This window comes from Ischnura elegans, chromosome X (genome assembly GCF_921293095.1).
Source record: "Ischnura elegans chromosome X, ioIscEleg1.1, whole genome shotgun sequence".
In the NCBI taxonomy this organism is placed as follows: Eukaryota; Metazoa; Arthropoda; class Insecta; order Odonata; family Coenagrionidae; genus Ischnura; species Ischnura elegans.
The window spans coordinates 47,571,450-47,595,283 of NC_060259.1; the positions used below are offsets into that span (position 1 = coordinate 47,571,450).

The 23,834-nt window shown below is 37.6% G+C and overlaps 2 protein-coding genes across 2 annotated transcripts in view; one reads left to right on the forward strand and one right to left on the reverse strand.

The window, feature by feature from the left end:
• The window catches only part of LOC124170977 (ELAV-like protein 1), a 733,134-nt gene that overhangs the window by 199,716 nt on the left and 509,584 nt on the right, over positions 1–23,834 (forward strand). The gene's annotated exons all lie outside the window — the stretch shown is intronic.
• The window catches only part of LOC124171152 (cytosolic carboxypeptidase 6), a 297,445-nt gene that overhangs the window by 174,679 nt on the left and 98,932 nt on the right, over positions 1–23,834 (reverse strand). The window contains exon 4 of the mRNA XM_046550289.1: positions 22,243–22,337. Within this exon, the coding sequence (XP_046406245.1) occupies positions 22,243–22,337 (95 nt within the window). The remainder of the gene's footprint in view (positions 1–22,242; positions 22,338–23,834) is intronic.

Consider the following 23,834-nt stretch of genomic DNA (forward strand, 5'->3'; position numbering starts at 1 on the left):
AGCCCCTATCAGAAAAGAAACCCTTTTTTCTTGCTAACCGGCGACGACGAATTTTAAAGCACTGCTTGAAACATGTGACTTTGCATGCAGTCGCGCCCACTAGTGCATATTTTTACACACCAAAGATGTATTGCACCACGGGAAAATATTTGGCTTAACCGAAATTTGAACCCAGATTTCCCGAATGGCGAGCTTCATCCTTGTTGCATATAAATTTGCGCCCGTTCCCGTGACCGTGTGCAAAGTCATTTGTTTCATTCTGTGTTTTGAAATCCGTTCTCACCAAATACAACGACAAAGTAGGGTTTCTTTCTTCGAGCGTGGCATAGTAAGCGCGACCTCCGTCGGATGTGTCAGTGAGTGGACCTGTGACGTCAACACCTTGTTCGTTAAAACCCATGCCAAAGTTCGAATTGAGAAGATAGCTTGGCGTTGTAAATGGCTACCATGCCTATTGGAGATGCCTACCTCAATTGGAGAATTGCGTTCGAGTCCCGGCGAAGCAAAATAATTCTTCATGGCAAACTTCATGGTTTTAGTAAAGTCAGCACTCGTGTCACTGATAGACAAATTGATTGATCACATTCATTGATTTCAAATTCTGTTACTCTCAATAAAAAACGTTATAAGGTTAAATATTGGATTGAGGTGGACCGCATTGCACTCATCACCGCGCCGGGGACATGGTATTTGGAGGAGGCGACCGATAGCATAGGTCATTTGTGCCATGAGGCTAGGGTAGATAAAGAAGGATAAGGAGAAACCCGGCGTCGGCGTTAGTCTGCTCTTAACGAAAGACGCCAAGAGGACCACGGCTTAATGTCCCATCCGACGGACGAAGTGTTACGCTTGAAATGTCCTCCGCACAGCATTCAAGCAGGGATCGGACAGTCTCTGAAAATTGTGTGCTACAGCAGGGCTTTAAACTCGAGCCCATGGGGTGGGAAGCTAACACTCTACGCAACACACCAACCCGATCCCCTCGAAATTCATCCTTGGCGTATATAAGTAACTAGCAGGCCACTCACCGTTGCTCGGGAAGGATAGTACCCGGATAATGGAGGAAACGATTTCAGTATACCGTGTACGGGTCAGCCTATACCCCTGACAGCTTAATTTATATGACTTGACGTAACAAACTGTAATGAGAGAACTATGCAAAGAGCGCGTCGGAGGCAACCAGAAGTAGCACTATGGGGTTTGGAAGTATGGGATGCTTCTATGTACTAACTATGGCTGTAATCTATGCAGCCATATGGAAACGAACAGATAGTTTAGATAGTGCTACTTCTGGTTAAGAAAGTATTGAGGTTATACCATACAAAAAGATTAAAATAGACAAATTACAAAATTTATGATGAGAAAGTATAGGTACAGGTGGATGTATTACAGTGAGAATGACATAAGAAAATAAAAGAAAAGAAGTTATTCAATTTCAAGGGATTTTTATCTTCGCTTGAAAAAATCTTTACTTGAAAACAGACGAAGAGACAGTATCTTTCGCATCCTTTGGAACACTATTCCATAATCATGCTCCGACAACAAGAATATTTTTCATATATGGAGGTTATGTGATAAGGGGTGATGAGGAAATCAGGAGCCATCCTAGTCTATAATGTTGAGCACATTATTTCTGGGAGAAAAAAAATTCTTCAGATAACTATGCAGTTCATTTTTAAAAAGAGAGTAGAGGTATATACCAAGGAAGTATTTCCTCTTTTTTTTGGCTACAACCATACAATACGGGAGAGATAGGGGGATATATATAGTCCCAGTCAGGCCGCATTTTTACCCTCTGATTTCTGGCTTTTTCCATCTACCACAGCACCGTTGTCCTCGTCCTTTTTCTATTACATGTTCCTATCCCTTTCTTTCCTTACCTGTGAATTAATTGGTATGTTTGCGATTAAGGCGTCGTGTGAATGAATGAAGTAGTATATATATATACTACTTCATTAATTCTACTTTCTACATACTTCATACATTCTACTACATTATACACTACTTTCATTCACTATATATATATATTGATGGATATATAGATGTTCAGCTTACTCAATACTTAATCAATATGCAACCCACCACACATATTCGCATCTCTCTCCTCCCCTGCTGTAAATGGCCTGCTGAAGGCATTCCTACCTCTCTCTCTCTGGGGGAGAAGTTGCACTCGGTAAGTGCCCAGAGACAAACGTCGGATGGGGCCGCAGCTTAGACTCGAGTGGCATCCGTAAGCCAACGTCTGGGCGTCATTACTTATTCGCCAGTTTTTCTCCTATTTTCTCACATTTGTCATCCGTCAGTTTCCGAGTGCTTCCTTCCTTCCCCGGTCGCAGCGATCAATCCTTGGGGTGCGCGTATAACGCGGTCAAGACTTCATCCGAAATGCTCTGTCGAAATTCTCCTACCCACGGGAATTCAGCTACTCACGTTTTTGGTCGCTTTTTTGTGCCAAACGTTAAGGCTTATTTGAGAAGGGATCGAAAAATATTTTTTAGACGCTGTAATAGAGTAGAGGGCTTGCTGTGTGAGGGAAAAATTCTGGTTAATATAATGGAACAATTTAAGGAGAGATCAAGGAAGTTTTAGTTCCCGTGTATTGTATGTCTACTACTATTCCATGCATTCGTACTACTCAAAGTCGGTTAAAATTTAATGCCTCAAATCCTATTTTTCCCTTTCCCTTGACATGTTCAAATTATTATTAAATTCAGCATGTAAAACTCTAAGCAAGAGTAGTACGCCCACAATTTTTCTACATTTATATTTCTTCGATAATTACGTAGACATAATAGTGATCCTTGATTTCACAGACAGTCTGGAGAGCATTGCTATATGTTGCAGCGGGGGTATACCTGTGATTTTAATTTGTAGGTTTAACAATACAACTATATTGTATACAAATACTTCATGTGTAAATGCTTCAGTTTATTTGTGGATGAAATCTGTCTTTGGTACATGAGATATGCCTAAAAGTGGTCACAGCATTTTAAACTTCATTCATCGTAAAAGTAATTCACTAAGTTTCGCATCTCTTGCCACTTAAGTTCCCGCATAAGTAAGTCATTGTTGAATTGATATATTTAAGGGCAAATCTATAAGATCCAATAAAAACTTAGTAAGCCAGTACATTTGGAATTGATTTCAAAATACGGCGTAGATACATGCGTAGTATTATGTGATTTTCTTTACCCTCTATGAGTTTGGTTCGCATATAAGTGGCCCTTTAAGAAAAACTATTCCTCTAAAATATCTTTAAGGTGTAACCATATAAACTGAAGGTTCGAGAGAAATTCCCTGTTACCCTTGGTTCTCGAAAGATAAATTCCAAGAGATGTAATTAAAATGGAATGAAACATTTCCTCTACTTTATATTACTCAAGAATAGAGTTATTTTCGGGAGCCATATTGGCGATGAGGAAGGAACAGCTATTGCCATTACTTTTCCATCTTAAATAACATGTCGCGCATTGTATAAGAAGTCTAGGCTTAGAAAACGAATAGTGGAGAAGTTTATCAAGCTAACTGTGAATTTCACGAGGGAATATACTAATTTACTCATTCCTTTCTTGAAAACTCTGCACGCAAAGCCGTATGAGATCGCTTTATCACTGCTGGCATTTAAAATGTGGCGACGGCTGTCACTAAGTGTCGACTCTCTACGCGACTATCAATATTCCAGAATTCTCAGGTGTTTCCACAGAGTGGGAATCGTCTCGCCTCCATTTCCCAAGCGGCTGCTCTTGAGTCAGATGATTTACTGACGATGAAAAATTTACCGTTCGCCATTTTCATCCGCAGCATGCACCTTGGCAGCACTTCCTCATCCTCTCTATTTTCTCCCTTCATTTTTATCAAGCTTTAATGCGTATAGCCACCCCATGAATGATCCACAGATGCAGTAAACGTATTGTCTCCTCCCATGAATTGATGCAAATATTTTCATCATGCATGTTGGATACATATTATGTCATTACTGTCAAAAACCCGCGATTTTCAATGGTTACATCGAGAAAGCCATTGATGAAACCAAAGAAAAGTCCTAAGAACTAAATAGCCATTGGCAAGAAATTAACATTTTAAGATTATCCGAGGACATAGCCGTCATGACACAGACAGAGAAGGGTTTGAAAATATTTTGGTTTATATGGGTTGGGTAACGGGTAATTGCTGAATGGCTTATTTATGGTGTTGAGTCTATTTATTTCGGGTCGAAACTTCATTTCCATTCATAAAGCACAGGTAAGTAATTCCATGCATTACAATAAGGACCCAACTGTGAAGAAGAAAGAATCAAGAAACGAGTTAGACAAGGATGCGCGTTGTGAAGTGTAATTTTCAACGATTACTTTGAAAAATCCATTCATGAAACCAAAGGAAAGGCTTCGGGTGTCAATATCCATGGAGAAAAAACAAGCATGCTAAGATTTATCGATGACATAGCCGTCATAGCAGTGACAGAGAAGGATTTGAAGAATGTTCTGGTTAATATGGGTTGGGTTATGAGTTTATATCACCTGGAAGTAAACTGAAAGAAAAGTAAGATATTTGTAAGCAGCAGAAGAAAAGAAGTCAAGACTAACATTCAAATAAGGAAGTAAAAACCAGTAGAGGTGGATATATTCTGTTTTTTAAGGAAGCAGGATATCTAGCAACGGGAGAAGTAAGAAATATTATCAACAAAACACCCCAAGCAAAGAGAGCTTTACACCAAAAGAGAGACCTACTTACAGCGGGGAACAAGCATGGAATTAAAGCAAAAAAGGTTTAGGAACCTACATTTGGAGTATGCTTCTATTCGGGAGTGAAGCATTAGCAATTACAGTAGCGGAGAAATAAAGGTTAGAGGCCTTCAAAATGTGGTGTTACAGAAGAATGATGATGATCAAGTCTATCGATCGAGTTGGTAATGAGTAAATCCTGAGAAGAGTAGGAGAGAAGAGGAGCCTCATGAAAACCGTAATCAGAAGACAGAACAACTTTATAGGCCACATTTAAAAACGCGATGGCCTGGTGAAGACAATCGTCGAGAGACATATACAGGTCAAAAAGTAAATGGGAGACCTCGAATGAATTATGTGGAGCAGGTAAAGAAGGATGCGAAAGAGAAAATTACTTAAGTTAAGCAAGAATAGCTGATAGGAGAATTGAGTGGAGATCTGCGTGAAACCATCATAGGATTGTTGACCAGCAATGAGAAGCGTAAATTTGTTTACCAAGAGTTACTAATGTTATTAGATAGTTTTTTTTACGTTTCCGCCTTGAGTGAAAATCCTACTACAACTCTTATATTCGCTGATTAATTATTTCGAACTCTAAATTAGTAGAAGATTTTTTAGAACGTTGAGCAGTAAAAGTCATTGTTTTCTAAGTATCACTCAATTAGCCTTCGTAGTAAACATGAATATCTTTTTGATGATATAGATCGAAATCGAAATTAACCAAAATCAACTCACCTTTCATGATATGTGTCACGATGTAGTGGATGTTATTAACATTTCTTAAGTGAAAGAATTGATTTCATGCACTGGATACTTTGAAATGTTTACAGTGAACTTAAAAAAATAACTTCATCAAATTTGAGATTCCGCCGATTTCTTCTCAAGTACAAGAATTTTTTAGGGCTATTAATAATTAAATATGGGTTAATGGTTGACTTATTTGTAAACTTCAGTTCGAGCGTAAAGCAGTGAAGTAAAGTTTGTCGAAAAGCACCACACACCCAACGATGAAAAGCATTGTTAAATTCAAGGGGACTACATAGAGGTAACTCAATCCCATCACATAAAAGGCTGATTTCTGGTAACACTTCAGTCGCATTTTAATCGGTTTTCAAAAAATGTCCGCGGCGCGGTGATGAGTGCAGTGCGATCTACTTCTTTCCAATATTTTGCATTATTATGTTTGTAATTGCGAGGAAGAGCATTGAATTTGATGAATCTCATCATCATGAATATGAATTTTGGTTGAAACCCCTAATTATACCTTATTTTCCCTTGAAACTCGGATCACTTTGTCCGTCAGCGACGCGAGTGGCGACTTTTGTAAACCCATTTAAATGCGCGGTGGGTGACAACATATTTAGAGGTGGATTTGAGGATCCTCTTTTGTAGTATTGTGATTCAGATAACGATTTAATAGTCCATTTCGAGAAGTGCTCTATTGTAAGCTTGCTCACCTGCACATTATGTCATCGCTAAACTTATCCAATGACCTTCGTAAGGATTGAATTTGCAAATCGACGACGCTTCAACGAAATGATTCGTTACCCAAAATTTCCTCTGTAGCTGTTCTGAAGGAGACCATCCGTCAAATGCGTTCCTTTTCTCGTATATTAGCCATGGATTTTGGAAGTGAATACGCAATGTCACTCTCCCATGACTCATAGCGGTCCAGGAAGCCACATTGTTTACTATACGTAGTGACTCGCCTTGCATGTGGGATATAAGCCTGTGAAAGATTACGCGCAGAATCTGGTGGTGATGAATTTATAAAGGGTAATGAAATCTGTTCGTGGGAAAGTAAGTTCATGGCAGGCAGAATGTTTAAATTAGAAATGGAATAACCAGTTCAGGTAGATTCATGTATATTACAAAAGGGGATACTTAAGTCGGCCTTTAAATGTGTTGTCATTCTCCGAGCACTTAAATGGGTTTGTGAAAGTCACGGTTGCGTCACTGACGAATGATTGGATTTTCATGGTGAATTTAGGTATAACAACGGGGTGTTAACCGAAATTTATATACTTGATGACGTGACATATCCCATTAATAACTCCTCAATGCTATTCCTTGAAATGACAAACATTATTCTGCAAAATATTGGAAAAAAGTGCATCACATTGTATCACTGAAATTCTTGAAATTCGATTAAAATGTGACCTAAGTGGTAACAGATATCAACCATTCATCGGATGGAATGGGGCCTCCTTAATGTAGTCCCCTTGATTGGACTTCACAATTCGTCGTGAAGTATAGAGCAGACACATGGCCAACCCTGCCCCTCCGCTTCATTCCTATGTTTATAGTCCAAGGGGAATGAATAGAGGAAGCACACATCCATCCCATATAAGACTGATTTCTGCTGCCACTCAGGTCGCATGTTAATCGGTTTTCAAATATGTCCGCGGCAGGATGATGAGTGCAACGCGATCCACTTTTTCCCATTATTTTGCAGTAACAAGTTTTTTAACTGCAAGGAATATCATTAATAAGCTATGAATTTGATTAAACATATTATCATGTATGTAAATTTATGTTGAAATCCCTAATTTCAACCTTATTTCCCAGTGAAATTCGGACCAATTTGAGTGGCGCCTTCTGAAACCCCATTTAAATTCGCGATTGGTGACAACACATTAGTACAACTTGAGGATCCTCTTTCGTAATATTGGTGGTAACCTCGTCGGCCATCTTCGGTGAACGGCTGATAACATTTTCAGTGGGTAATGTTAATTCATGTCTATCTACAAATGTTAGAGTTATCGGAGCATCGGATGGGCGGGGGTTCAAATGCTAGGGGTTGCTGAGATTTTTCAGAGGTTTTCCAAATTCCGTTTGAGTGTTCTGTGGAGGGCACTTAAAGTGCAACACTACGTCTTGCGGATTGGTTGCTAAGTCGTGGTCCCTTGGGCGCATTTCCTTACGAGAAAGCTAATTCCGACGGTGCATTTCTCTCCGGCGTATCTTTACCACTCTACTCTTATTTCACAGATACATTAGCTGCATATTCCCACTTCCAATACCATACTCTAGCGTATGTTCAATACTCTACTTTAGTTGGCCTCGTTACTTTTCCGCCCGCAGTATTTTGTTATTGCCCGCTTTTTCTTTTCTTGCTTTGTCTGTCTGTTTAATTGAATTTACGTTGATATTGATTTTAACCCACTTTCCACCGTCGGATTGGCTTGAAAATGTGCACACCTGCTTGCTTCTGATGGCAATACAATACTCAATAATCAGACGTTTGAAACTTTTTTTTGGAGACTTTAATGGTGCTTCAATCAGGGGTTAGGGGCTCGGGCCCGCCGGGGTATCTGTATGCCTAACTGATATCTGTTATACCAGTGATATGAAATAAATGCATCCTAGTATGAAGACACGTAAAAAGTTCAAAAAAGAATTTTACCTCTACTTCATTTATATACGTTTTTCCCTCGTTTCAACCGGAATGCGTTTTATAGTTGTTAATATGTATTTGTGGCCGAAGCATTTGGCATGGAAACAGTCTGAGCTCGAAGTTGTTGGCGTATTGTGTAAAGCGTCAAGCTTTCAATTTAATGATCTGCACACGGATATTACAAAAGAGGATCCTCAAGTCGGCCGTCTAATATGTTGTCATTCACGGTGCATTTAAATGGGTTTTCAAAAGTGGCCACTCGCATCGCTGAGTGACAGCTGAGTGACAAAGTGATCCGCGTTTTACGGGGAAATAAGGTATAAGAAACCAACATTTATATGCATGATTTACATACGTGATCTAACAAATATAACTTTTGAATTTTATTCCTCCCAATTCCAAGAATTATAGTGCAAAATATTGAACAAAAGTTGATCACATCGTGCTCATTACAGCGCCGCGGACATTTTTGAAAACTGATTAAAATGCGACCAATGTGGTTACTGAAATCAGCCATCTATGTGATGGAATTGGGCCTCCTCTATGCAGTTTCCTTGGGTCTGCTGGTCTTATCATATCGACGGCAAATAGATTCTGCGGATATTACGTGAACGGGTTTTAAGATATTTAAATGTTTAAATAGCAGAGCAGAAAATTTATAAGAAGATATATGACCATTTAAATCGTAAGCGATTATTTAATGGCTATAATTCTGCCTCACACATTCGTTTAGACAGTTGACAGAGCTAGTGTATTTCACTATTTTGGCTTTCGTTGAACACTCCAATTCTTTGCCCTTAGCCATAGGATGCTCGTGCGTTGTGTTACCACCTATGCTTCCTTTCTTCCCCTTCTCACGGGAAAATCACTTAAGGTTCGTCAGTGCTGAGCAAAATCATAAAACCGAACCACCTAAATCCTGGAAGATTGCAGGCTTGAATGGTAAATTTATTGGTCGTCCGTGTGTAATCAGTTCAACGATTCATTTCGTTCATTGGATAAACGCGTTCTTTGTCACTGGGTGACAAACGTTTTCCTAGACATTATCCCAGGCTGATAAGGGAGTTAATCGAAATCACAAGAACGAAAACAAAATCAGCAGTAAAGATGGATACTATTTTATTAATGCTCGGATGAGAGTTTTTCAGAAAGCGGCCAATCTCAGCACAGCAGCGAGAGAATCCGGCGAATCACAACGCAGCAGCGCGGAACGAGGACTATATAAACGCAGCGAAAATAACGATATCGGCACTTCGACCTGAAAACGCTTGGTGGAATCCTGTCGAGGCTATTGCCACCCTGTGACAATCAACGCGGCAAAAACCCGAAAGATTGAGAGATTCTTAGTGAAAAATCCTAAGATTGGTTCCACGCCGCTCTTAATTCTTCTCTCCTGTCCACTAGTCTTTACATAGCGACGTATTTCATCTCCTTTACATCCTTTAATACCTGTCGTATGTAACTCATTTGGGGCCGTCCCTTACCCCTCTTCCCTTCCATCTGTACTTCTACGGTTGTTTTCATTATGTGTCTTAATGTGGCCAGCAAAGTTGTCCCGGGAAGTGTTCTCGGAATCGGAGCTGGGCTAGGAACTGCATTACTGCTGATGCTTCGATGACCGGTTCGGCCATCGAAACGTCGGCAGTAATGCAGTTCCTGACCCGAAGGCAATCCCAAGAACTCTTCACGACGTCTATTCGCCGGAAAAGCAGTAAATCCTGACTACGCCACTTGCTTATACTCTTGGTGTTGCACTTTCCATGGCACGAGTTACATGCATTTCAGCAGTTTTTTTTAATTTCTCGACACTGTTTCAACGGTTTGGAAACGGTTGAGTTTTTTCAATATGTGTTAACATAAAGGCGGAATCGTCACAATTTTTCGAGATAATGAATTGAGATAGCGCAATCCTTGCTCTGAATTCTGAATCAACGTTAACTTTAGCTCTTTCTTTCGTTACCTAAATTGTCCCTACTTCTCCTTGAGATTTTAGGAAGAATTTTTTTCTTCTCTTACTCCTCTTAGGGCTTCTTCATTACTTACTCGATCGATCCATCTTATATCCGCCGTTCTTTGGTAGCGGCTCATGTCAAATGCTTCCTCTCTTGTCTTCACTGCTGCAGTCAACGTCCGTTAAAATCACATTTCCCCATGTCTCACAGGACAAAGTTAGGTACGCATCTAAAATATAAACTTTCCACTGAGCAAAATGCAAAATACGGGATTACAGTGAGCTACATGAAATTAGCAAGCCTCTTCGAAAATCGCCGGATTTATGCGTAAATTCCGTTTAAGCGTTTTACTGTGAGTAAGTGATAGTGATCGTACCTTTCAACACTGCACAGATATGGTACATCTCATCAGAGTCATGAGAGTTCCAGGAGAAGAGGAGCCAGTAAACGGTTCCAGCATTTGAAATACTTTCCTACTCTAGTATAAATTATTATGGCTCTGGTTCATCATGGGTGAGTGTTCAAATGATAAAAATAATCACTAAAAATATGAAATTGTCATTTCTCTTGCTAGAATTGACAGAAGTTAATAACTTTATCTTGCAGCTACTGCAAACGCAGATGAGTTATTTATGTATTCCACTGCTTATATTTCGATTGTTTTACGACGTATAAGTGTAAGCACTGATGGGTAAATATGATTTTGTATGACGCAGTAGGGTATAGTGTGAATCTTATTCATTCATCAAGACCATTGGCATTCACGTAATTAGCCGTCTTAGATAGTTTCACACGAGTGTAAGTAAAAGGAAGATATTTTTCACCTTTCTATTAAATTCCATTTATTCCATTCATCAAAGTATCGCCCCTGATAAATAATATCACGAAAATATATCTTGTGAAAGCCGATAAAACATTCCCGCCCGATGAAATGTCGCGATATATCATCCAAACATAAGCGATGAAATTATATTTATTGGAGGCTATTTTTTAGTATTATATCACGATATTTCGTCGTTATATTTTCACCAGAACTCAATTATAATCGTCCGGATATTAGTTATCACAATCGCCAATCATCAATAAGCGAAAATAATTGTATTTCAAAAGAGCAAGTTTTATGTCACCCAAGTCTGCTACCGAGGACCGTCTGTCCCAACCCTTAGAGAAATGGCGGGCTGTGAAAACGTGAGGCGCCTGCTTATACCAGCGACGTAGCCACAGGGGGGTATCCGGGCTATAACACCGCTTGAGCTTTTAAAAGATGCACCAAAAACGAGTAAGATAACCTCAATGAATGAAAAATACTATTCTTTAATAAATGCTTGTGCAAAGTTACTGTTTGCGAGTCCTAAAAATTACGTTTTCAGCATCAAATATCCCTGGACACCCTTTTAGCCTGGGGTGTTTCCGTTACACCCTGGAAGGGCCACGAAATCTCTGGCAAACTTCCCCCATTTCAAAATCCTGATTACGCCACTTGCTTATACTCTTGGTGTTGCACTTTCCATGGCACGAGTTAAGTGCATTTCTGCAGTTTTTTTTTAAACTTCTCGAAACTGTTTCAACGGTTTGGAAACAGTTGAGTATTTTCAATATGTGTAATCAAAAAGTCGGATTCATCACAATTTTCCGAGATAATTATTTGAGGTAGCGCAATCCTTGCTCTGAATTCTGAATCATTACTACCTTTATTTCTTCATTTTGTTCCTTGAATCGTTAAAAAATCCGCCTATTTTTAGTTTGCACTGGCGTAGCACGGGTTTTTCATTCCTTCGTATTGAACTGATGTTGATTGTCTCTTTTCCGCTTTCTACTGCACGCTTGAGTGAAAAAATACTATCGAGTTCCTTTTATTTTAATCCTTTATTGTTTCATCAGTATTTATTGATAAAATTTCTCACAATATTAGTGATCTTAGATGGCAATTAAATGCCATCTTTCAAAGAACCGACGCATGGATTTTTTGGGCAGTTATTGCACCTGGGTAGATTTTCATTTACTATATCCTGTCCCGAGCATCAGGAGATATCCATCTAAATATGGTTGATATCCAAAACACGTTGTTAGTACACGATAAAAATTTGACAACGCTATTAGGTATCCTATTTGTAACATCCATAAGGAGAAGAAGAAAAATATGTTACATAGATATCCATGTTCTACTATCCATGATATTAAAAAAATATTATTCCAAAGTAGTATAGAGTATCCATAGGTAGCATATGTTATGTATAGAATTCAAGAGCACACATGTTTAGTCTATGTGTCTGGGGATGACCAAAAATCGTTCATTATAAGCTCTCTCATTATGTACTCATTAGGTATTTTGAAGATATCTAAGAGGTGTTGTAATATGGAACTCGATGCCCACTGTTGGACATCACTGAAACGCTGTTTGGCGGATCCTTTTGATATTTGACAGGTATCCATACAACGTTAATTGGATGAATATTGAACAGATGTCATATTTTAATGCGCAAAATGTTGTCTGGATGGTGTTGGTATATTTGTTTCTACTATCAGTACGGCTTACTGACCATCATCAGCAGAGTGGTATGAGTGGAGAATTAAGTGTATTGGTTTTAGTAGTCGGGCAAAGTCACCTTTTGAAGAGAAATATTGGGAAATGTTTTGAAAGTAAATACCTGGCGTCTTCCAAAGCTCTAATGTTTGCTTCTAAGAAAAGCCACATTTTCTGGTGTTTTTCGATATTGTCACTACTTTTTAAGATGGAATATATTATGTATGCGTAGCTTTTGACCGCGCTTTTTAGAAGTCAGTTCAACGATAGGTCACATAAGCAAGCAGTAAATTCATAAGTAGTAAGGAAACGACATAGAGTGTTATTGGATTGTCATAATTAGTAGGTGAAGTTAACGTTCAGATGTAGGTGGAAGCACAGAGCGGACGGACGTAGCCTTTTCAGGGACAAAGATTGAAATTTTACCTTCTAAGATATGTTATAGGCTATATTCAAAGGAGGAGATGGCCACGATAGACTCATCCGCGAGTCTATAGGCTTTATGTAATTCCCTTTCATGCATAACCGTGATTATTGAGTGACATTACGGGCCGGTGTTTGGATTCTTACCTCCTATGACTCAGAGATTGGATATACGAGGGTGATTTGATAAGTCCGTTACTTTTTGAAGAAAAAATATTTTCTCTGTATAAAAGTGTTTTATTTCTCTATATGGTCTTCTTTTAGCTAGATTTATTTCATCCAATGCTTTTTCCATTTTTTTATTCCATCTAAATAAAAGTTTTTTTCTAAATAATCATTTTTATCAACATAGGCGTTCGTTTTGGTGATAATCTCTTGTTTCGACCCGAATATTTTTCTGTTCAGCTTTTTCTTCAGATTTGGGAATAGAATATAGTCATAGGGTGCTCAATCTGAAGAATATGATAGGTAGGGTAGCATTTCTTAACCTTAGTTACGAATTTTTGCCTTGTTGACTATATATGTATGCACCCTTGCATTGCCTTTTAGGAACAGAATTTTCTTCTTCTTCGAATACAGTCATTTTTCCTTCAAATCTATATCGAATCTGTCTATAACCTCCAAATAGGTGCTCAAATCAAAGGTGGTAGCCACGGAGCTGAGATTAACACATTCTTTCTCCAAAAACAAGGCTGACGGAGCGGGCATTGACGTAAAAGTCTTTCATTAAGAATTAGGGGAATTGAAAATAGAAATATAGTGACTAAGTCCTAAAAATTAGTATCAGGTAATACATCCTCTTCAATGGTTATACCACGAAAATGAACAAAACGCCGCTGTGCAGAGCTGGCTACGCCTCAGAGTAACTGCAGACTAGGGCTATTTTCTGCTTCTGCGGATGTGATAAAGATTGAAATAGCCATTGAACCGAGGCCAAATCGAGGTTGCGTGATGAATGTGATTGGCTGACTCTGACGATAAAGTTTATTGACAGATTTTTTATATCAACTAAATATTTTATTTGTCTTGAATTTAATGCTCATATAAAATGATCTCAAATTAAATTTTTCCATGTTGATAGCAACCTATTTTAATCTCAACCGCAGCCACCTGTATGCGTTTACTCTGAGGACTACACCTGTAAACCATCTATAAACGCTGCGTTGCCAATACCTAACTTTCCACCTTATTAAATTGTATTCATTGCTAAGGTTATCTTAATTCCTTAGTGATGAATAAACATAATCAAAATATCCTTTTATGTCTGGTATTTTATCTTAAAAAGACCTAAAAACCTGTATGTACCCCTAAAGTAACTTTAGTTGTGGATACTGCATCATCAACAGCCTTCGTTTAAAAACATTTTCATGCTAAGGTGGTAGGGTAAAGTTATTCTATGATTAGGTATCAATTTTTCTTTCACTGAAAATTTTATGAATATTATTTTTAAATACCACTTCAGCTATTATTACAATGATGACCAAAATGGTGCATTGCCTGAGGCACAATGTGAAAGAGCTTGTATACGCTCAAAGGATTCCAAATTATTCTATTGACTTTCCAGATTTCGCTTCGCTACAAATATAGCTGTTTGAATTATCCAAATACTATATACGGTAAAAAGAATTGCATTATCATCATTGAAACCATGGAGTCTAATTCACTGAGATTTTTAGGTGACTTTGAATTTATCTTTCACTCTGTTCTGCCTAAGGTAACTAACCTATGCCGGATGTTTATGGAACTGGATTGTAATGGTTATATGTGCAAGGTATTTCATTGCTAAGTATATCGCTTGCGTTCACAAATACTCCAAAAACAGTAAACCTCATACAAACAAAGTGGTGAGTCGTGGACAATACGTGCTAGGATTGATTGGAGGAAAATCCCGTAGTTGAACCTTTTACGCGTTGTCGCATTGTAATGCCTCGACTTAATATCAAAAATTGTGTAGTTAGAAATCTTCATATCATTCAAAAACTTTTCGTGGGTAAATTTTTGGATGACGCAGTTCTTCAATTAGCTGATGAATTCAGACGCCAACGGGGTTTGCATTACTTTTTCCGCAACTGTAAACTGGGCACTTCCTCAGGAACGGCTCAAGGTAAAACCCGGGAAAACTACTGCTGTGTCGTCCCCTACCGGGGGTTTTCATTTGGAATGCCCAGCAGTTAAACGGGGATCCTCCCTTGAGCATTAAAAAAACTTTAAAATAGTGACTTTTAAGTTTATTCAAAGGTTTCTATACCGTCATCGTTTTTTGCATACTTTACAGTTTATGGCTTCTGTTATAAAGAGTCAAGGATGTATTTTTTGGAGTGAAATCAAGGTTTTAATCCATTTAGTTTAACATAGACTTATTTTTCGTTTGTTGTATACAAAATATGAAATTTATAAAATCGAAAACATTTTTTGCTGTTGGGGCATTTTGTCACCTCCCTCGCTACGTCGCCCTGGGCAGTCACCCGGATTGCCTGCCTCTTAAGCCGGCCCCGGCTTAAAATCATTGTATAATAAACCATTTACCTTTTAAAGGTGGCTTTGAGTTGGAAAAACGTGTCAATAGTTAAGTTAATCCGAATTTAAGCATAGGATGTGAGAAAGGAGCGTAAGTGCTAGCTTTTGAATACATTTTGAGTTTTCTGTTCTAATGGTCTATCATGGAAAGGTTTAGGCTGATAAGGACACAGAAAGTTTTAATATTTGCAATTGTTGATCGTAACTCCGTGGTGTTGGCAACAGCTTATTCCAGCCATCACCGATTCATCTATTTTTTTCCGAAACATATCTGAACGACCTATGTTAAACAGGCTCTCTGACGGAGACTTTAATTGTTACACAAGCTATGGTGCACGTGTTCCCTGCTTCCACAACTTTCACCGATGGTTCTTTGAAGTACTCAATCCCTCGTGAAGTTTTTTAATGGTACTTATAGCCCTTTTACTAAATTTTTGTCCTTTTTTCGATAAATGCGATTGTATCGTATGGAATAAAATAAAATAAAATTTACAGCGAATAAATACCCCAGTGAAATTTTATTTAAAATAAATTAGTCCAACATGGCTGTCTTTTACATAAAGTTACATTTCCTTGAATAATATTGGCTGAACAAAGTTTAATGCACTCAGCCTATGATATTTTTTGGCCGAAGTGAAATTTTCTAGCCATGTCTATGCCAGAAAAACCATCTGAAAGGATAACATATGATATCTTGAAGTTGTATCACTCTTAGTCTCCTTTTTGTCTTTATGGCAAAAAAACCTTCATTTTTAGAGGTGTACTTGCCTTACGTCAATTCATTGCGAGCGAGAGATGTCTGAGGAAGTTTCCATTTTAATCACCTATTCTAAAAGCTAGTATCAACTAAAGTATTCATCCGTCATCATAGTTAATCTTAATACTCTCTCATATGCCGAAATACCTTTCGGGTCGACGCATCATCAACTTTTAATTTTGCTAAATGACTTACACACTTCATCATTGCTTAGAAAGAGTAGAATAGTAGTGAAGAAGTGAAGCATCTTGAAAACCTTAACTATAAGGCGGAACAACCTTGTGGACAAAATATCCTGGGTCATTATGGCCTGATGAATACAATCGTCGATCGACACGTAGATGTCATGAACGGTAAAGGAAGTCCTCGAATAAAATATGTGGAACAGGTAAAGCGGAATGTGAAATAGAGAAATACTTAAATGTGAAAACATCAACTGACAGGAGAAGTAAGTGGAGAGCTGCGTAAAACCAAGCCTAGGATTTTGACTAGCGGCGGTGATCATTGCATAGTGTTTAAAATATTTCGATTAAGGAACTTGTGGCTTGAAAGGTGCCTCCAATCTCTTGTAATATAGTTATAGAAAATGAAAGTCATTAGTCTATCACAGATAAATGACAACCTTATAAGCTAAGGGGGATAAGTGCACTTTTTTAATATAGTTTGTGGGGTAAAAAATATTGTTATAACAAAGATATGTATGTAAATGAGTGAATCTATATGTATTTGTTTATCAGTGATTAACTTATATCCATTTGCCTCAACAGCATTGTGTACCCAACAAACCATTTTCTGGTCTAATGTCCTCAAATGAATTATTTTTTCCCGCAAGCCTGTTCCATATTAGGTGGAATAGAATTTAATTTTGATAAAACACACGGTGACTCACGAAGAGAGTGGTTTTGAATTTCAAAATACATCTTTGGTGTTCTTTTCTTTCTACTCGAATTTTCCCCACCCTATCTATCCATTTATGTTTGAAATTTATTTCGGGGTCACAGAGCTCGCCAGTTGGCATGCAGTTTTCTCACCTGTGGAATTACATTCCCAAAGTCCCTCCATCGGCCGCAATTCTTATCTTTGCCTTTTTAAATTCTTGAGCGCTCAGCATGCCTCAAATACGTGGAGAAAAAAATGCAAGGCGTTGACGCTAATTCAGCCGTCATTTAAAATTCGTTTTCATCACATGCATTCTCTGCTATTTCTGCTACTTCTTTTTACATCTCGATTGGCTTATATGAAGTTCTGTATTTTTTTATTTCCCTTGGGCAATGAATTCAAAGCGTTGAAGCTAATTTCGCCGGCATTTAAAATTCCTTTTCATCAAATGTATTGTCTGCTATAATATAGTTCTTTTTACATATTGTGGGCTTTTTACATCATATTTTTACATGTTGTGGGCAATAAAAACTAAAGCTGCTATTGAAATTGATAAACAGCCTGATACACTTCAATTTTTATTTAACTTTCTGCATAAAATAAGTTTTTGAATCTCTGTTTCGTAATTGTCAACCGATTGGTGATGATTCATTTTTGAGTATCATTGTATTCTGCTATATAACAGGGAAGTTCACAGGAAAGATCTAAACCAATATGCAATCTAATGGAATGAGCATGAAATATCAAGTGTAAATCTTATATTTATTCTTGTAATATCTTTAATATATGCTAATGGATATAGTAATTTTAACTAAACGACCTTAAAAGAAATGCTTCTTGCTGCTTGCACTGTGACTCAATGATAAACGCCGCCTTCTCCAAATTTTATGTTGCGGTGGCGTGCTCGAAATGGAGCCTTGAAAAAGATGGAAGCAACTTAATAACCTGCATGTACATTTACTCTAGTCCGAATTGTTTTACCTTTCCTGATATTTCCTTATGAAATCTTTCCTCTCCGTAGCGTATTTAAATAAGAATACATATATCAAGAGTTAGACCACCTAGAATGTTAACGTTAGGAACTCAGCAATAATAGTCCTGCCGGGAAAATTAGGTCAATTGGCCGTTAAAAGTCAGGCAATCAGTTAAAATCTTAAATTCATGTTGAACTCGTTGGAGTGGGGGCATGAGAATTTCTGTCCATCACCTCGAATGCCCGAGGACCTTCACCCACAGTATTCATATGACCTTTTCTGGTTCTTTTGTTTCCACTGCACACTTCCAGTCCCATTATTCGTTACTAGGTTAATAGGTTACATACTACTTTCTTATGACGATAGTGGAGGATTAACACCAATACATGAATTCAATGATCAAAGGTAAAACTGTATTTGCATTTATTAGTGCTACCTCGAAAAACTTACATTTTTAAGGTGTCAACTCTTTTCCCAATGGCTTATTTCGACACAGGTCCAAAAACACTTGGCTATGAAATGATAAGTTTTTCTATCAAGCTCCTACACTATGAATCTAAAGTAAAATCCTGCTGCAACTTGCAACCCCGACTTTTACATCGTTTTTTCGAGCGTGCTGTCGACTTCGGTTCTGGCCGGCGGCGGTGAAGAGTACGGCGACGCGGCATTCGTGTGGATGCGATATAGTCACAATCACTTTTCTACCTGGATGATAGATATAATAACGATAAGGCGTGAAAACCAAAGCGTGAAATTTATGATTATGGCTACGACTGATTATTATTATGTAATCGCGGAGCAAAATATGAGGTATAATGAAAGACTTGTTTCTTTGAGTGGATTTCATAAACTTTTACGAAGAATGGACTTAGTGCTCAAATTGAGAGCCTAACCCGAAAAAATCATGGCAGCAGTTCACTGTTCTTGCATCAAATCGTTGATTTGAGCAGTGATATGCTTCTGCTTATGCTTCTGAGAATGAATGCCCGCGTCACCGCATCCCTCCTCGGTTCCATGATTGAGAAGATCGCTGGTTAGCTTATCAATAGTATTAAGTCTGCTTATTGACCGAAACTTCATTTCCATTAATACAGCATGGGTTATTAATTCCACACATAAAAATAAGTACCTTACTGTGAAGAAGAAAGAATAAAAAAAGGAATGGAATAAAACAGTGCTTTGTCAGCCGTAATTTTCCACGTTAACATTGAGAAAGCCATTCATGAAACCAAAGGAAAGGCCTCGGGTGTGAATCCATGGAGAAAAAATTAGCATGCTAAGATTTGTCGATGACTAAGCCGTCATAGAAGAGACAGAGAAGGATTTAAAAAATGTTCTAGTAAATATGGGGATAGTAACGGATACATATCAGCTGGAAAAAGTGTAAACGAAATCAAAGTATTAGTATACTTACATCAGAAGAGAAGAAGGCAGCACTGATATTAAAATAGGGAAGCAAAAGGTGGAAGAGGTGGACGAATTCGATTATTTGGTCAGCAGAAAAACTAGTGATGGGAGAAGGAAGAAAAAAATTAACCGCAGAATAGCCAAGGGGAAGAGAGCATACCACCAAAAAAGGTATGCTTATAGTGGGAAAGTTAAATATAGACGTAAAGAAACATTGCATCAGAACTTACACTTTGAATATGCTTCTCTTAAGAAGGGAGATATGGACAATGACTGCAGAGGAGAAATCAAGGATAGAGGCCTTAGAATTGTTGTGCTACGGAAGAATGATGCGGATCCAATGAATCGACCAAGTTAGTAATGAGGAAGTTCAAAGCAGAGTAGGTAAGAAAGAAAGCCGTATGAAAACCTTAATAAGAAGACGGAACAACCTTATTGGCCATATTTTGAGACATGATGGTCCGATGCAGATAATTGTCGAGGGACAAGTGGATGGCAAGAACGGAAATTGAGGACCTTCAATGAAAGATATGGAACAGTTAAAGAAGTCTACGAAAGAGAAGAAATACGTAGTCAAAATATGAGCTGATAGAAGTATTGAGTAGAGAGCTACGTCGGACCAAGCTTAGGATTGTTGATCAGTGGTGATGATAATAGCACAGGCACATGAAGAAGTACTAGGCCCTTATTAGAGAGTACTTTTAAGTCTTTACTTTTCATTATCCATAAAAATATCCAAATTTCGAGATTAAGTTTAATAATGTGGGCCTCAGAATTTGGTAACTGCGCAGCAACTTATGTTTGAAATGATCTTGTATTCATTGTTTGTTGTCAGAAATATATATGATGTAATGAACATTAAGAACCACATATTAAGATAAACAAATGCATACACACCATGTTTTATCTCATGATATTAGCTTGATCACAAAAGCTACTCATTTACAGAAATATGAGGTGTCGCCACATTGACAACAGCAATTCCTCCGAAATGAATGTGGTTTTCTTTACAGTTAGAGGAGAACACGGGATTTCGCATCCGCTCGGCTGCATATTCTTTATTTTAATTTTGGAGTATTTGCAGCTGTCGTTAAACGGAGCCATAAACCAGTGGGTCATGCTCAAAATCCTCTGGAAAAGCGTCCAACCGGAGTTTATTTAATACGCTCAACCAATATTTGGAATTTCGATCTAGTAGATATAAACTCCATAACTCATTTAAAAGTTTGATATGCTGCAGCTCTGTATTTCGTCGTCTGCCTTTTATGATTCTAGCTATAATCCAACGTGCAACCCTTATTCCTGATATCAGCCAAGTTTATAAGGTTTGAGCACGCCAGAGGCATGCCCTTTTTATAGCTTATTGCATTTCTCCATAATTCTCCCTATAATGACTCATACACGTTGTCAACCCCTTGCAGAGCCCAATATGCGTTTTTCCTTTCCGCATATTATTCCCATTTCCGCAAAGGATAGTTATGAGTGGCTACATGTTACTACTCAATTTTTGCATTCATACTTTTTAATTTCACATACATTCTTCCTAACCTCGCATTTTACAGAAAAACGGAATCCAAGCAAAATTGATCCTTTGTTGTGATTTTTCGAACACACAAAACATCTTACCTTAAATATTTTCATCCTTTTCCTCTTCCTCTTTTTCTTTGATTGACTATTTAATATCCGATAGCTAGAGATTTTGCAGAGAACGTTTATGACCACTAACGAAACTAATGCATTTCCAGAAACCTGGCTGCTAAATTTTTGAATTATTGCTTGCCCTGATTGGTTTAAGAGGTAGTCAATACAAAATGTGTTATTGTTATGCATAGAAGAACGCTTCACCCTTTACTTTGCCATGAACTTGATTTTTGAAATATTTAGTTTTGTATGGCGAATTCACATCAAAATCTAACAGAAAAGTGAAGCCATTTCTGTATTATGAAAATTAAAAGATGAGCAAGTTTAAATAAATCGTATCCAATGATATTTTCTTGACTGCAAAACTTATATATGAAGAAAATTGACTTTTCTGACTTGATTTGTTCACAAATATCTTCCTTAAACGTTTTTGTTATCTTTGAAAACTTGTTAGTGACTTGGAATGCTCAGTGCCTTTTCTACGCACCAACACCGACCTTACTGTGGTGTATTAAAGTTAAAGATGTAACACGAAATAATTCACTTAGAAATGTTTCTCAAAAAAAACTTTTTACTGGGTTTCAACTTCTATATAGCCATAATCAAGAAGAGTCATTACCTAAGCCTTGATAATGACTATACAGTAGTTGAATCCAAAGGTCAGAACAATAAAAGTGTTTGTGGAACATTACTAAGTGATTTATTTCGCATTAAAGATATGCGGTTCCAACAATTGAAGCATGAGCACTTGGTATAAATAAAGAAAAAGAGTTCAGCTTAGTTTGCAAATAATCAATGAAGTGTAGGGTATCAACAAGTAGTGATCAATTTGAAGTTATTTTTTCTTCGAAACGGGACCAAATTAATTTAAAGTAAAAAAAGAGGAGTAAAAAATGACAGGATACAGAAAATTTTAGAATAGCAGGATGGACTTTTGTAGCAACACAAGTTACATACTCTCTGAATTCTAACTAAAATATATGAGCACGTATATAAAATTCATTCAGAGATAAAGGATTTTAGGAGACGTGCATAAATATTGTGACTTACCACTTGGGCCTGCTTGTTGACTTCACAATTGGTGTCATTCCTTCCCTGTAGAGATTTCTATTTTTGCTAAAGTTCACTATGTTGAATATCACCCTCTGCAAGAAAAAGGATCATGATTTAATTTTATTGGATGCATAAAACTACACCGGGGAACAATTTATAACACATTTTCTGTTTACCTCGAGTTTTAAGCTGCATCATGCTAAAATAGGCATACTGATTTCAAAACTATAGTTAGTTTTCTTCTACCACGTCAGGCTTATTCACTAATCATAGTGTGATTGTGATCACTCTTCTGCTAGAATGAGAGTCGACAACAGGAGGCTTTACTGCTCTCCAATTGGCTGACATAAGCCTTATCAGACTCGCACCGTGTGGCTGACGCAGTATGGGACCAGCGACAGAGGTATCAGAGTCTAGTAATGCAGGAAATATGATAGTGAGATATGCTTCTGGGGGGAGCTTTGGTGTTGTGCGGGTTGCACAGACGGATATTTTTGTCAATTCACCCGTATCGGTAAGCCATACCTTTTTCTAGATTATCTACAAATTTCCTTAATGAACAGTATATAAGGTAAGAATGTCCTTTTTTATTCCTTCATTTGCATATTTTTATGACGTATGAGACAAAGAGAGGGAATATCCAGTGGCTTAAAAATTGGCCTAATAGACAAAAACTGAAGTAATTTTTTTATTAGGTGACCAAAAGTTAGTGAAAAACAAGTCACGGATCTAAGGCAAAGAAATGGCTATTTCCAGTGTTATGCGCAGATAGCAAATTTCAGTAATGAATTCAAATTTTATTTGCAATAATAATTAGTGTGGTCCTTACATTCAAATGCTGTTACTGTGACTGTGTGTGTATGGCTGCGTTTACACAGCATTAATGAATAACTGAAATGTAATGGAATTGAATTTAGGGGAAAAACATGGTATTTGAGGATGAGGGAAGTTAATTTTAGGGTTTCCCCCCAAATACCAACCTTATGACGTGGCTATGCAAGCAACTTGAATTGCAAAAGTTCTCCTACTAGATGCAATCACGAAACAAGTCCAAACTCCATAATCTGGAGCACCTCGAAAAACTCTTTAAGATAATGAAGACTAATTTTAATGGAAATGAGAGAGGCGGTGAGACTCGTGGTGAGAAAGAATATCCAAAGTTCCAAGAAGCTCAAAGAATTTTAATGGAATGCACTTACGTCGCTAGCAATTGAGAACTGCCAAGATAGGCCAAGGTGTTGAAAGTCAAAAAAGTAACTAAACTTTCGTAGAATTACTAAAAAATAGCCTTGAACTTAAAGGTACATAAATACTTTGGCCAATAGTATATAAATGGAATTCCTTAAAAAAATTGGGTAATTTTTAATTACGATGCATTTACATAGTCTGTTTAATCTTGAGTTGAGTCATACAATCTTCAATCTTAAGGATAGATTTGTGTAAAATTATATGTCGTGTTTACAAATGTGACTTAAAATCATTCTCTTCGTATCTCTACAATTTTTAGCTCCAATTTAACAGCACTTATGGTTAAAAACTGATTTGTCGACATTTGAGGATAAGTTTAAATTTGAATATACTTTTCATTA